This window comes from Pelecanus crispus, chromosome 4 (genome assembly GCF_030463565.1).
Source record: "Pelecanus crispus isolate bPelCri1 chromosome 4, bPelCri1.pri, whole genome shotgun sequence".
NCBI lineage: Eukaryota > Metazoa > Chordata > Aves > Pelecaniformes > Pelecanidae > Pelecanus > Pelecanus crispus.
In genome coordinates, this window is record NC_134646.1 from 30,761,156 (window position 1) to 30,776,400 (window position 15,245).

Genomic DNA, 15,245 nt, shown 5'->3' on the forward strand with positions numbered 1-15,245 from the left:
AGGTAAATAATAAGACATGCACATCTTCATTCCTCAGAGCTCAAATCAACACCCAGGTGACAGCAAATCTTGCACTTGGAATACTTCCACTGTGCAACAGAGAGCAGTGCAGAGGTCTTCTAGCAAGCACTGATGTGAGCTGGCCTGCCTGATGGCCAGGGCACACCAGAACAGAAAAAACAGGGTGGGAGCAGTTCTCAGCTATGTGTATGGAGGAGGGCTTACACTGTGAAGCACCAGGCAGCAACACTGCTCCCAGTCCTGGATCTAGTTCAGTCCATTGAACTTGTCTGATCCCAGCCACAGTCTATGCATCCCTGGTAAAGATGTACACACTAAGACTGAGGCCTTCATTAATTCAGTTTTGTCATCGTCTCTGAAGTTGCTGATATTGACCACCACCAAAGAAAAGGTCATTTGAGTGCCTATTAGTCACTTGACATTACAATATAAGTAAGATCCCAAGGGCAGATGCAATAAATATTTTTGTGAACGCACAGACCTAAGCAAAGAACCATCATCTGTCTTCCAGAAAACTGTTTATCTTTGCAGAAAAGTTTGCAATTTCCTGTGCATGAGTCAACTGCCTCTGGGCCCAGTTCCTTTCTAGATATACACACATGCACACATAGTATAGACCCACTGTTTTCATTCCACTAAAAAGCTGCCAAGGAGCTTCAATCTGAAGCTACATACCAGTCACAGTCAGAAAATGCAAACATTACCTCCTGAAACCAAACCAGGCAGCTGTAATTAGCCCTAAAAGTCCGAGAGACATTCAGAAAAAGATATAGTGAGGAAAGGGTTAATAAATACTGAACAGCAAGAAATGTTAGAACAGGAGATGGTTGGGAAGGAGGAGTCTAAACCTTAGTTTTGAAAGCACTGATCTGATATAGCCAGACTCTGTGTAGACACATTCTGGGCAGGTTTGAAAGCCTTATAGTACGCTTAAGCTTATCTGTTCAAGCACAAGGCAGCAGGGACATCCAGCTAGGTCACTCTGACTGAGCTGGGGTGTCTCTACCCCTGTGTTCAAAAGAATATTCTTGATTGTTCATCTGCATCCAAACCCAGGTTAATTTCTGAGTAAAACTCCTGAACTGCAGGATGTCTTTCTCAAGCACAAGCTCCCATGCCACTAAAATGGCACCTTGCAGGTAACAAAGACAGAAGCACAATGTTCTACTTAGTAGACAAAATCATGACAAAATAGCAAGAGCTGAGAGGAGGTAAGAGACCTAGAGACTATAAAGAAGCAGTAGTAAATACGCTCTCAAAGGAAAACACACAACCATCTACCTGAAACCTGTGCACAACTTCTGTCACCTTTCCAAAGCGGCCCATGCGTATGTCTTTGTAAAGCTATTCCTTGGTTTCATTTGTGAAGCCTGGCAAAGTGAAACTTCGGGTTAAACTAAACCATATGCACAGACTTTGCCATTTCAGTACCTCTCACCCTCAGGAAAGCGGTTTTTCTTACATTCCAGAACTGCTAATTTTTTACATTAATGCTTCTTTGTAGTTTCCATGGATGTGCAAACACATACAAGCTGGGCAGTTTTAGTCCTTCCAGTAAGACTTACTACTTCAGTTGGTAAAAGGAGAAGGGAACTCCTGCTCTTACAGCTTTTGTGTGTCACACAGGAAATGATGCCATCCTTGAAACTGGGTCTTACTCTAATTATTTTTCACTCTGTCAGATTTATCTAAAGAGATATACACACAGTCACATTAAGTCACATTTTGAAAGAAATGTAACATAAACCCATAGTTTTGTACAGTTTGAGATTTGTAAACTTGGGAAACAGAGAAGCAAGTGCATGTCAGCTCTTCAATCTTACCATGAAGTAGTTATGGTAGGTTCACAGGTGCCAGTGGCAGCTTTTAGACTTCCAAAGCTGCTTCGCTGTGAAAATGAAGCCAGGCTACGAGTACAACAGTTTCATCACGCTTCAATGACCAATGCATCATCAAACTAAAACTGTTGGACCAAGCGGAAGAGAGATAATTTCTCCGGAAATCTGAATTATCACTTTTTTTTCTCTTCCAAATGATATTAATACAGCTAAGAAAACTCTTTTAATAATCATACAAAGTTTTCATTTTTAGATTACCTGGTTGAATAATTCCAGTAACAACAGAGAGATATTCCTCAGGTTCCTGATCAGTTGAAATCTCTTTGCTGCCTCCATCTAAGGTCAGTATCTCATAAAGAATCTCCGAATTCTTCACCCCACAAAGTAGAATCACCACATTATCTGGAGGTTTTAGAACTTGCTTCAGAAAATAACTTCTCTTTTGATTCAGGCAGTTAAGAAGTCCACACGATAGTATCAGGAGTTTACATTTATAACAGGGTAAAGAGAATAGCTCCTGCTGCTTGAAGGATGAAGTCTCTAGATTGTAGAGTAAGATTCCTCCTTCGTTCACTATGTGTCCAAAAAGGTATTTTAAATACAGAGCCCACTCTTCTGCTTCTTGTTCATATATCACGAGAATATCCTTTGTATTTTCTAGAGAGAAGAAAACATTAAAAAAAAAATTCAAATGCATTTTGAATCCATTATAAATATCAGAAGACAGATCGCTAGTTTCCCCCCCTCTTAAAAACTTGAGGTGCTGAAGAAACAGGACAGGTCACCATCTTGAAATTACAACCATCTGCTTATTTCTAGACCAAGGCAGAAAGATCATCCACAGAAATGCTGGTAAAACAGCTCAGAATATTTTATGTTTAGAATAGCTTAATCTAGTATTTCAGAATAATACTGAAATTGCAGTGTAGAAAGCAGAGCACATTCATACATTCTGCTCACTCCTAGATTCTTGACAAATGGGTGATACTATTAAAAATGCAACAGTTAGCTTTTAATGGCAGAAGTAAAGGATATATATATATTTGAACACTGGACATGATCCGAGTTCATTAGAAACAAGTTTGGTATGTGTAGGATATTTTGGCAACATGGTAGTAGGATAGTTGTCAGTGATCTTTACTGTCCTTATTCTAACAGAATTACTTATGAACCCGACAAAAATAAATCTAGAACTACATTTTTTTAATTCTGTTTTCCCTTTAAGATGTAAAACATGATGCTAGCAAGAAGACCAATACTCTTCCACAGTGTTACTAGGGTGACAGTCTGAAACAGAGGCAACAGGCACAAGCTGAAACACAGGAAGCTCCCTCTGAGCATTAGGAAACGCTTTTTTTACCGTGAGCACTGGCACAGGCTGCCCAGGGAGGTTGTGGAATCTCCCTCCTTGGAGCTACTCAAAAGGCGCCTGGACATGGTCCTGGCTCTATCTAGGTGTCCCTGCTTGAGCAGGGTGGTTGTACAAGATGGCCTCCAAATGCCCCTTCTAACCTCAACCAATCTGTGATTCTGTGAAACCGCAAAACCCTGTGATTTGCTGACCAATACAATATATATTAAAATGCCAGGGTAGCTTAATATCCCTGGAGTAGTTCACAGTCACAGCCCTGTGGAGCAACAGTAAGAGACTCAGGAATAGATACAGCTGGTGTACTTTGCCTCCATTGAATTTCACTGTGTCTCCCAGGTTCCTGATGGGTCAGGCAACCTGACTAGCACTTGTCTGCAGTGCAGAAGAGCTTCTTTGCGGGTGAGTATCTAGGCTGCTTCTTTGTGAATATTAAGAGATATGGAAATGCTGGGCATACACAGAGTTAAAATGTTTCTTTTCTTGGGCACACAATGGATCTGGATAGTGGGATGCACTGTTGGAAGCATAATACAGATGTAGTTAAGGACAATGAAAAACTTTTCAAGGATTCCACGTAAGTCCTTGTACAAAAGAAGAAACTGAACCTAGATCTCCAGTCTTGGATTATTGCTTTAATTATTGGACTCCCTTTCTTTTTAGAACAAATTATTTCTAGATTTTGTTCATTCATTCTTCACTTAGGAGATATTTCAAACAAAGTTTACCCAGCTGAAAGCTGACTGAAACTTGTGGAATAGGGATACTACAGTTTAGTCTCTTGAGTTCATTATATGTCTATAAACTGCTTGGAGGATAGCTGCCATCTTTTAAACATTTGTGAATACTCATCCTTTCAAAAACTTTTCTGTCGTAGGAAACCATATAGGGCCATGCTCAGTATGGTGGTGGGTGATGGTATTTCAAGATGACTGACCCTGACCAATACATTAGAGCAGGGTAGTATTTGTCAAAATGTATTTGGAAAGGTGACTGCTACATTTTCCATGGTTAAAGCGTTCTGAAAAATGCCTGTTTCTGCTGAAATGCTGAAGTTTAATTGTAAAAATAAATAGTAGTGTATTTCTCATTTAACTCAGAGCAAAGTTACATGGTTTAAGACACGAGGATAAGAAACCTACTTGCTGCAATGTTACTTGTTTTCAGAATCTCATTTGATTTTCCATAACTCTGACACACAAAAAAAAGAAGTAGAAACAAAAAGTTACGAAGCCTGCTGTACAGTTTCAAAAGAAGAAATTATATTAACAGAGCTGTAAGGCCAGAAGCTCTTTCAGTCTGACCACACCATTTTGTATCACAGGAAGTGGAATCACCAAGCACATTCTATTTTCAGTCCCTATTTACTAAAAGCACTGTAGTGGTCCTTTAAAAATATGGATTTAAAGAGGGTGCTTAATCCATGAAGAAGATTTAAGAATTCGTTCTTTACACTTTGTTTCAATTTGCTTAGTTTCAACTTCCAGCCACAGAATATAATTTTATCTATTTCTTCAAGCTTAAAGAAGTATCTGCTCTCAGAAATCTGTCCCCTAAGGTCTTCAGACTCCCATGAAGTGACTCTTAGCCTTGCCTTCGTTACAGTTTGTAAACTGGGATTATTACTCTTCCCACTACAAGACAGGCTTTGTAGAACTCCTACCACTCTTTCTGCACTTTTGTGAACTCCCCTGCCTTTTCAAAATACTTTTTGAGGAAACTGTATACAGAGTAAGAGTTCCTTGATACAGCGTATGGGAAGAATAAAATAATCTCACTTGAGAGTACCTTGGATATGCACGGAAAGTTCACATTCAGTCTTTAAGTTAAAAGGTCTCATTTTAAGTTCATGCTCAGCTGTGTTTCCTTCTATAATGATGGACTTGGGTAAGGACAGAGCTAGGTGGAATTGCAGGGAGGGATAAAAAAGCATGTTTAGATTAAATGGTAAAAACATTTTTTATAGCTTCACAGAATCTTGGTGTTCTGACTGTGCAGAAGAGGGATCTGCTGGTGTCTTCAACAGCACCCACTTGGCCAAGAGCCTAAGTTTTCTCCCCATGTAGAAGGAGAGCACTGGTGAGGAATGAGCTGACATTACATAAGTGTAATAAAAATACACATAAGGTATAAAGTTCACCCCTGTGCAACCAGACAGTACAAGGCTTGAGTACTCAAGAAATCTAAAGATAAATGTGAAGACTTTGCACTGAAATGATAAAAGAAGATGAAGTAATTCTATTTCCATATGGTATATCTGCACCAAAGACCGCAGCTTTGATCTTCACTAAGTGTGAATGAGAAAGGGGGTTTAAGATGTTTATTGAAGGCCCGACTGCATTTCTTTTAACTATATTGATTTTTATATATGAGAAAGAAAGTTTTATTTGTATAAGGTAAGGGAGTGAAATATATCTAATAGTGTACTTGATGGAAGAAAGGCTCTGCAACATACATCTCATAAAACTTTAATTTAATATGGCTGCCATATTTAATTTGTCTTTTCTATTTATATACAGGGGGAAGAGTCATACTGTTGACGAGACACTCATATGAGTGAGGTATTTCGTGCTGCAGTTTGGTGCAATGTTTATTGGTTTGAAGAAAGCAGCTAGTGCTATCAAGTTACCTGTGGGAAACCAAATGTGGGTTTGTTTTGAATTATATGCTTGTGGGTTTTTTCTGCCATTGATCCGCCTTCTAGAGTAAGAGTTAACTTAGATATTAAGGAGGAATGCAAGACCTACATCTTACTTCCCCAAAATTGGATTAAAAGGCAAAATATCACTATTTTGAAATGCTTGCCTGACTTTAAATGTAGAGTCAAAGTTTACCCTAGCAATAGTTATGAAGCTCCCTAAAATCTACTCCATGTACCTTTAGCTTTTTCCTGTTACACAATGGTTTTGCCTTCAGAAATTTTACTAAGATGTAGATGCTTGAATGCAGCTTACTTGAAAATTAAAGCCCACCCAAAACTCTGCCTTCAAAACAGTATCATTTTAACCTGAAACAACAAAAGCCGAAGTCTAGCTTTAATGCAACACTACCCCATATTGCGTACACAGTAACAACACTTAACTTTTTAACTAGTGTTTTTTCCCCTTCATTATTTTCATCTCTCACTGAATATTTCTTTGAAGTTACTGCACTTGGAATATAATGTAAGTTCAGATTAATTTTGTTCCCTTGAAAGTTAATGTAATAGAAACTATCATATCCTGACAAAATTAAGCCATGCTTCAACTACTCCTACTTGGAAACTGACTTAAAGGTAGAAATAAAATGTATTATTAGTTCAGCAATGAGAAACGGTAAGAGAATTTATGCAGTCATAAAACCTGAAAGGGTTCTTCTGACAAGCAAAACTATTCTCTAGTTACTGGTGTGTGGTTACCCAAAAAAGCACATCTCGTGAAACATGCCATCTTGAAGCCTTCTTTGAAAAGACCTGCTGAATCTTATGAGAACCAAACAAGACGAGAACATCTTTGCAGACTAGTGTGACCAAGCAGGAATTGAGAACTTGTATACATAAGGCAAAAGAACATCTTTCTTACAGCAACAATTAAAAGACATAGTATGGAGAAAAAAAGAAAAAAGGTAAGTATATTAGAAAGTGAACGGAAATCTCAATAACTCCGTAATGCACTAAACGCATCAGGAAGGCAAAGGAAACAAATCAAAGATTGGGGGCTGGTGGATACTCTTAAACATGTACCTCTGTTTATGAATCTTGGAGTCTTGTAGAAGATAGTTTCTGTGTGTTTAGAAGTGAACAAGAAGTACTTGGTTACACTCATCTTTGATAATAACACTGCTAGATTCAAATAGGCAAGTCCTCTGCGCAGATGCCAACTTATTCCTTGCCTTTTAAAGGCTTAATGTTTGTAGATGATGTGCTTTACTTCTAGATATCTGCATTTTACTACAGTTGTTTCCAACAAATCACCATTAACATACTTTGACTTAAATAAGGCTGATTTCAATTAGGCTAGGATTTGCAAATTGTCTCTACAGTCGCACTGCCTTAGGACGTTTTGGGAAAAAAAAGGGACACTTGAACACCAACGTTTACCCAAGTCTTAACTGAAGGATGGATCACCGTATTTCTCGGGGTCATCCACAGCCTTCTCCAGTTAGAGTACTGGAGCACAAGTGTCATTCCCTGTTGTTCACTCAGCTGCCCAGAAATTCCTATAACCACACAAGCTCACCCCAGTCAACCCTAACAAAAAAGTAATCCAAGTCTGTTTCCAATCCTTGCCTCAATCGCATTAGCTTTTGATATCTGTGTGAAGAAAACTCCCTTTCAAATTGTCCTCAAACACTATGTTGAGAAAGGAGAGGACCAACTGCTAGAGAAAGAAGAAAATTCATCCCTTTTATTTCTTCCTGTCACAGATGTCCTTACTTGGGGAAGGGGAGGTTGTTTTTTTTTTTTTTTAAATGGCAGTCTTAAAAGGAATGACATTTGAGAAAGAAGTGTATGAACTCTGTCTGTATGTAATGAGCTACTGTCCATCAGCAAAAACTTGTTAAAAACAGTACAGTTGCTGAGTATCTCAAAGGAGAGGTGGAAAAGCACAGAATTGAAGTTCTTGCTCACTTTCTCATAATATATTGATGAAAAATTGGGGCAACATAAGCCATATGGAATGACATCCATTGCATCTTTAATGCTTTTGTGAACAGAAGACTACACTCTCCAGCATTACTGTGAGCATCTTCCCAAGCTAAAAACGTGCACAAAAAGAAGTAGTAGTTTTTTTCAGGCGAGGAGAGCCAGGGTAGGGAAATTCAAGACTTCAGAAGTCAACCACACTCATCTGATTAGACTTTTATGTATCTTAAGATACTAGTTTCACTGTCCAAATCAAATGTGACCCAGGGTGAATGCATAACATTCTCCCATGAGTTTCCATTCCACAGAAACATGTCCTTCTTACCCTAGAGAGTCTTTAAGTCCATGGTTTTTAAAACCACCAGGGTTTGAAAAATGTCTGTTTTCCCTCTGAGCCATCTCCTCTGCTTTCCCTTTCTCCCACATTCCTTTCACCCTGTAGGATAAAACTATGGGTATAGTCAAGGGTCAGGACACAATGACAAAAAATGGAACATGAGAAATGTAAGGAAGCATAAGAGACCCAGGCTCCCATCTTTGCTTGGAGATTTGCAAAACCTTTCCTCTAATCTCAAGAAGATTCATTTCCATTTGGGCTGTATGTAGGATGAGAACGGCAAGCATACACACTAGTTCAGATGAGACTCCAGAAACAAAGTCCTTTAGTTTCTTGGCCCCTTGGCAATCTTTTCACAAAGATTCAGCCATTCATCTCTTCATATTGCTTGCCCTGATCACTTAAAATGGTATAAGGAACTATGGAAGAAGTTTCACTAGCACTTCAAACAACCCCTGCAATTTAACATTTGGAAACAGATGAGAACGTTTAATTTGGCAGTTATTAGTGGCCTTAGCATAATGAACTGCCCCTCACCCATCCAGAAGGCATTGATTTTCCCAGTCAGCACACCTGACATATATCCAGTAAATTATCTCAAAACGCATCTCTAGCTCTTGGTTGCTGGAATTTTGCAAGGCAAATCCCCTGAAGCAAGCTAAAATGGATTCATCGCAGGAAGGACAGCAGAAAGCACTTTAGAACTACTTGCAGATAATGGAAAATGTTTTCAAGTAAGTCATGTTGCTTCTCAGAGGCGTTCCACTAATGGAAATGAAAATTATAAAAGCCTGCTTGTAAACTTTAGAGTGAGATCACAAAGTAGCTAAATTGCTGCAGCGCTGTGGCACACCTGTTTCAATTAAAGCAATTACCCTAAAGCATGGGACATTCCTGCCATTGCTGTATCAGCCAGCAGAGCGGCTGCACTTCTATTCTCGAATGCCTATTTAACTAGCATGTAATAAGAACATTTTCATTGTTTATGTACCTTCTGTCACTAATTGCCAAGTTGCGTGTGAAAACAAATACTTGCTCTGTCTGTATAAAATCAAGTCTCATGTCTTCATCATTCTTCTTACTAAGCTCAGTGAGGTCTGGAGTGGGCAAAATGAGGCTCTACAGACAGGAACAATTTTCCTACAAACAGGATGAGTTTAGGCTTGATCTTGTGTGCTTTCTCTGTAAAGAAATTCCATTGACCTTCCCTACAGTGATAATAGGAACACAGAGCCAAATAAGTTCCTGGGATACCTTTCTGCAGCATGGACCTGGCCCAGGTAGACCAGAAAGATACCTGACTATCAAACCTGACAAAGCTAATGTTATGCCCAAAAAGCTGTTTCTCCTGAAGAGTGATGTGGCCTTACTCCCTGGTTTAGGCCTCTCTCTCTAATCTGTCCTGTGAATACATATGCAAGTGCAACAATTAGCACACTATCTTTGCCTGTAGAGGCCTTGTCCATCCACAGCTGAATACCTACTGATGGACAGGTAATCTAATTTCTAATGACCAAGACTAAAACTGATCATGGGATATAGAGGTCAGAACTCAGTTCTCTACGTCAAGGTACACCTCCTCCTTTAACACCATCACAATGATGCAAAATTTTGTGTCATTACACTCACTTCCTTGAGAGGAAATCGCACCTCTGGTAGATTTTAGTAGAATACAATCAGGTAATTCAGAAATGCTTTAGACACGAACAAATCACAAAGAGAAAAATATACCACAATGACAGTATAAAGAGCTGAAGTAATACACTACTTTTTTTTTTTGATTGCTGTGGAACAAGTCTTTAAGGTCACATGAAAACCCAAACAAGCTGTAGCAAGTTTGTATTAACTGATGCTATTGCTGCTAGGAACAACCGCCACCTGAAGTTTTCCCTTACACTATCGCTATACTATAGTTCTATAAACATGAAACATTTTAAAAAATTTCAATTTCAAAATTTTACTGTTAGGATAGACCAAAACATCCTTTTATTTAATTTTTTTTTTTTTTAAATTGCCAGTGTTTGTCTTAATAGGATCTCTCTAGATGTGCCCATCCCGACTTACCCCAGGGATTTTTGGATTTATGATCACATTTACACTCTGCTCGTTTAAATTCAACTTCTTTGCTTTTTCTTCTGCCTTCTGTTGCTTTTTTCTCTGCCACCTTTGATTCCATTCCTACTTCAGTTTCTCACAAATTCTTATCTAATTCCTTCAAAATAAGAAACAGAGAATGGAAAACATGTCCTGCAGATATTAATTAGTGCTAGGGGAAACAGTCTCATGAAATCCAGTACCTTTATCACAAGAGAACATACCTCAGAAAATGGTGTGTATACAACAAAACAGAAAGCACTGATCTTGCAAGCAATAACATTTTGGGCAAGTTGCTATGGTTCCAACTGCTGTGATCTGGGGAGGTCGCACAGTAGCACTGCTGTGTCAAACACAAGGAAGATGTCTTACACATTAAGTAGTGTACAGCAGGGACTTGGCAGACACTGATCATGAGACAATCACCATTATATGACAAGGTTTTTCAATAAATATCACCACTTACTGCAATTTCTGCTCAGAGATTTCTGTGCTCCCTGCGTTTGTAAAGTGATCAAATACACTGAATCAACCGTAGATGACATTCCAACAGTTCCTAAGTTACAGATTATCATTGACACAAGAAATCTGTCTGGTAGAACTCTCTTAGAGCAGTTATAGAATCACAGAATAGTTTGGTTTGGAAGGGACCTTTAAAGATCATCTAGTCCAATCCCCCATCACGGCAAGGACATCCTTCACTAGATCAGGTTGCTCAAAGCCCCATCCAACCTGACTTGAACGCTTCCAATGATGGGGCATCCACAACTTCTCTAGGCAACCTATTCCAGTGTCTCACCCATACTTCTTCAGGTTTCTAAAACTATTATGTTTCCTTTGCCACAAGTCAGCAGAGTATCCAGGGAGGGCTTCTGATGCCCTGTAAATCAAATGGCTTGATCTTCTCCTGCTTTTGCAGACTGGTTTTAAATCTGGTCTTTACACATCTCATTTATTTGAGCGTTCATCCAGAAATTAAAGGAAGTGTGAGAAGCAGTTTCTATTTGATGTATAACATGTCTAAGCTATGAGGCTGTAGAAGAACATCTCCTCCAGTTTCAGCTCATTTCTTTTGTCCCTTTCTGACAAATATGTGACAGTCACTAAAAATACCCCAAACAATAACAACAACAAAAAAACCCCAAGACAAATCTCTAATCAGTGTTGGACAATCACTTTATATTTTTGTGTTGACCTTTTTGACAGTATTCATGCTAACAATGCACACAGAAGGAAGTAAATTAAGTAGAAAATAATTACGTAAGTATGTGTCACTTCATAAAATGAGCAATGACAGACCTAACAGTGAGTTAGAAACCAAGCTAAATAAAATATTCAACAACCTCAGTAGAAAGCTGACTTCTCTGTCTTAAACTCACCTCAGCTTCCTCTCTACTGCCTTAAGACAGATTCTAGACACTAGCTATATAACAGTACTTTTATTTCTGCCTATCAGACAGAAAGAAATTAAGTTAGTCACGTGAGTGCAAGCCTGCCTTCGCACAATTCACCCATAGGATTGCAAAATCAACCGCAACACCCAAATATCATTAAAGCTTACATGAGATTCAAAAGACATCTTTCCAGCAAGCATTATCTCCTCAGTATAAGTTTAACACATGCAATTATCTTTCCCCCCTGCAAAATGTAAACTCTCGAATTATTACCAGTCCTAAAATAGGATCTAATTCGAAAGTTACCTGGGTATCAATTTTGGGTCCTCCTCTCACAGACAGCCCTCACAGGAAGGTTTAATATAACTACGACTGCCTTTGACCAAATGGGTTGCTTCCTGGAAATGAACCAATTGGAAGTTCTGTACATTCAGGTTCTTGCAAACAGATTTACCATACCATATATACATACCTATCCTACTTTACTGTTGTTGCTGCATATTCTCACTGTTGGATAGAAACAGGAAAACTATGTCTGCATAATTATGTAAACTGGAAAAAAGTAGCTCACTGGTACTTTCAGCTTTTCAAGCACAGTATCTTCCATTTCTAGTTAGAAAGGTACAGAATAAAAAGTGAAAACAAATCCTTCTTGAACCATTTCTGAGACCAAATTAAACCTTATCTCACTACAGTCAGAGAACATGTGTAGTTCAAATACAGTAAAACTCAGAAGCTTGAGGGGGACAGAACAGGACCAAGGAATTACAAAGTATCCTGCTTTTTACATGATCAAGCCTCTCGTTGTTTGACCAAATCTATATAACCAAATTTTTTACTTTCCCCTTGAATACCCAGAAAAAGAAAAATCTTAAAACAGGCTGATGCAGTCATAGGTCTATCACTGTCTTCTTCATACATACGTTTTATTAGCGTGTAATCTAAGACTCCTCAAGATACCACAGTTTAACATGCTACCATGTGCCAGCTGCTCGGCAATAACTGATTGTATGTTTGGTATAGATATGAAATACAATGTGCAGTCTTACATTTCTTCCTCTGAAGTTTATACTGCCCATGCTCCATCTTCCATTTACTGCAGATTATTGCTATAACTGCACAAACATCTTAAAAACACAAAAAAATCTTACTGCTACCAGAAGGGGCAGTCCTACACATCTCTACTATACAGTTGCCTATACACATCCTGGCAACTTATTTTTTTATTTGCCACTTCGATCAACTCCCCAGCCCGTTTTGCCTTGTGGTTGCCTAAACACTTCTGTTGACAAAAGTGAAAATGAGGCATGGGATAAATCTAAGCCTCTGAAATCAATGGGAGGGGAAGATCACCACCTGCAGCAACAGCTATGGCTTAGAGTAAGTCAACATTAATATTCAGTTAAGATCATGAGTATACTTTTAAAACAAACCATCTTATTGTCCTCACTTACCAGGCTTTGCTTCACCTTACTGACTGGCCCTACAGCACACAAACTGCATACCTTTCAGATGAAAGTAAAGCAGAACACATGCTTCAGAATCCCACCTAATGTGTACCACCTGCTAACAGCATAGGACCAGACTAGAGCAAGTTCAAAATAAGCTCCCTTCAAGGGACGCTGCATGGCTCTCAGGCCCTTAGCACCTACTGCTGGCCTCTACAAATCCCCTTCTGCAGGAGCACTATTTACCAGTGTGGAAGTAGCCTTACAGTGTTGTAGAAGGCACTTACTAGCTCAGATGGAATCCAACACATAGCATGAGTAGCAAGGCTTGCTAAAGCCTTAGGCCACAAGCTGTGAACTTTCACCTAGATACGCTGACCGTATACTGAATTTTTACTTAGCTACATGAAGGAAGGCCCCCAAAACAGGTGCAAACCAGAAAGGTAAGGTAGCCATAGCTGGAAGTAGAAGCTGTATCCATTAATATAAGAAAAGGAATGTCCCGCCTGGAGACAGAGTAAAGATCCAATGAGGAACAAGAAGACCCCAGACCCAAACATTGCTATTGGCCCAAACCATTGTGTGAGGGGAGGGGAACTTAAATTGTGAGGGTATAATTGCCCAGGGATTTCTTTGTTCAGGATCCCACTCCAGAGGCACTCAGCTTGAGCTGTCATTTACTGCTGTACCACTCAATAAATTCATCCCACATACATCGTGTCGGAGACTCTGCTTCAGGAAAACCTAGGGTTGAGCCTGAAGGGAGAGAACACGCCTGAGCGCGAGCGGGGAGTTGAAAAGGGGCACCCATCAGCTCAGTGGAGCTGCCCGCTGCGAAGGGACTGTGGTCCCAGCAGTTTAAGCCTCGGGTGGTGTGTGTGTGACTCCTTGAAGGGTGTGTGAATGCTCGGGCAGCAGCTGCTCCTTTAGCAACAGCATCTGGGAAAATAAGTCCTGAGAGCGCTCGCTGGCTTGGCCGCAGCCACTCGGCGCTAAACCGTAGCAACGTGCGCATGCATCTGAGCTCCCACGCGCTCTCGCACACTTGTACCAAAGCAGATTCCTCAGGCGACACTGCTGAACGCAGCCACTGAATTCAGAGCTGGTACAGCCTGCAGTGCCATATGGTCCTGTAGTATTGAATGCACTTACAGGTACCTGCATTGGCTAATTAGGGCTACAACAAAATGAAACACTTATTAAATTAAATACTTATTATGACATGAAAATTCAGTGAACAGGATGTGAGCAATATACTAAGAAGGGGAAATATCCAGAAAGAAAAGAACATGTTCAAGAGTCATTTCCAAAAAATGACGGTTGCTTAAACCTCTTGTGAAACTTTTCATCAATCTGATCTTCAGTAAGAAACATAAACCTATAAAAAGAGAGGAATATAAGTTTGGAAACACTCCTCTAAAGACTCCCACTGCTTTAATAAAGACTTTGATTCTTTTAACTATCATTTATCCAGTATTGGATTGTTTTAGACAAGCCTTTTTTTTTTCTACATGAGTGTGAAAACTTTGCTCTTTTCAGTGTACTAAGCAAAACAGACTGTTTTGCAGAGAGTATGTACATTTTGGCAATTTAAATTTTACAATGCTCATCTGTGACATAACTGTGGTGAGAGAAATAAAATAGTATAATTGACTTTTATTATATTTTAAACATAGTTAATGTTCAACCCTTGATTTCTGATGAAAAGGACTAGCTTTTCACAGAAGTCTCCAAAAAGTTAAATCCAATGAATGAGTTGTCACAGCTTCAAAGGATAGTTCTGCCTTTTTATGATGTTATTTAAGGCATGTTTTAAAGAAAAGGTTGTGTACAAAATGAATAATAATGATTATTATACATGTCATCCCCAATGAACAGTATGGACTTAACAGCATGTGGGAGTACAAAATCTATGGTATACGCTATCTACTTGTAAGCTGAAATACAGGAATACGCATTGCCATTTTAATGAATTCTATAAGCTTCAGTGTTGAAATACAGGCTGCAAGTTTACCAGTGAAACAGAGCTGGTTTTAAACTCTCATAGAAAACCAACTGACAATAGCTTGGCAAGAGTGCTACAAGAAAATTAAAATAAAACTGTCCTGAATGTACCCTGT

At 39.2% G+C, this 15,245-nt stretch overlaps 1 protein-coding gene across 1 annotated transcript in view; it reads right to left on the bottom strand.

Annotated features, from left to right (window-relative positions):
• The window catches only part of BANK1 (B cell scaffold protein with ankyrin repeats 1), a 159,486-nt gene that overhangs the window by 131,551 nt on the left and 12,690 nt on the right, over positions 1-15,245 (bottom strand). Inside the window, 1 exon segment of the mRNA XM_075709458.1 lies at positions 2,118-2,516. Within this exon segment, the coding sequence (XP_075565573.1) occupies positions 2,118-2,516 (399 nt within the window).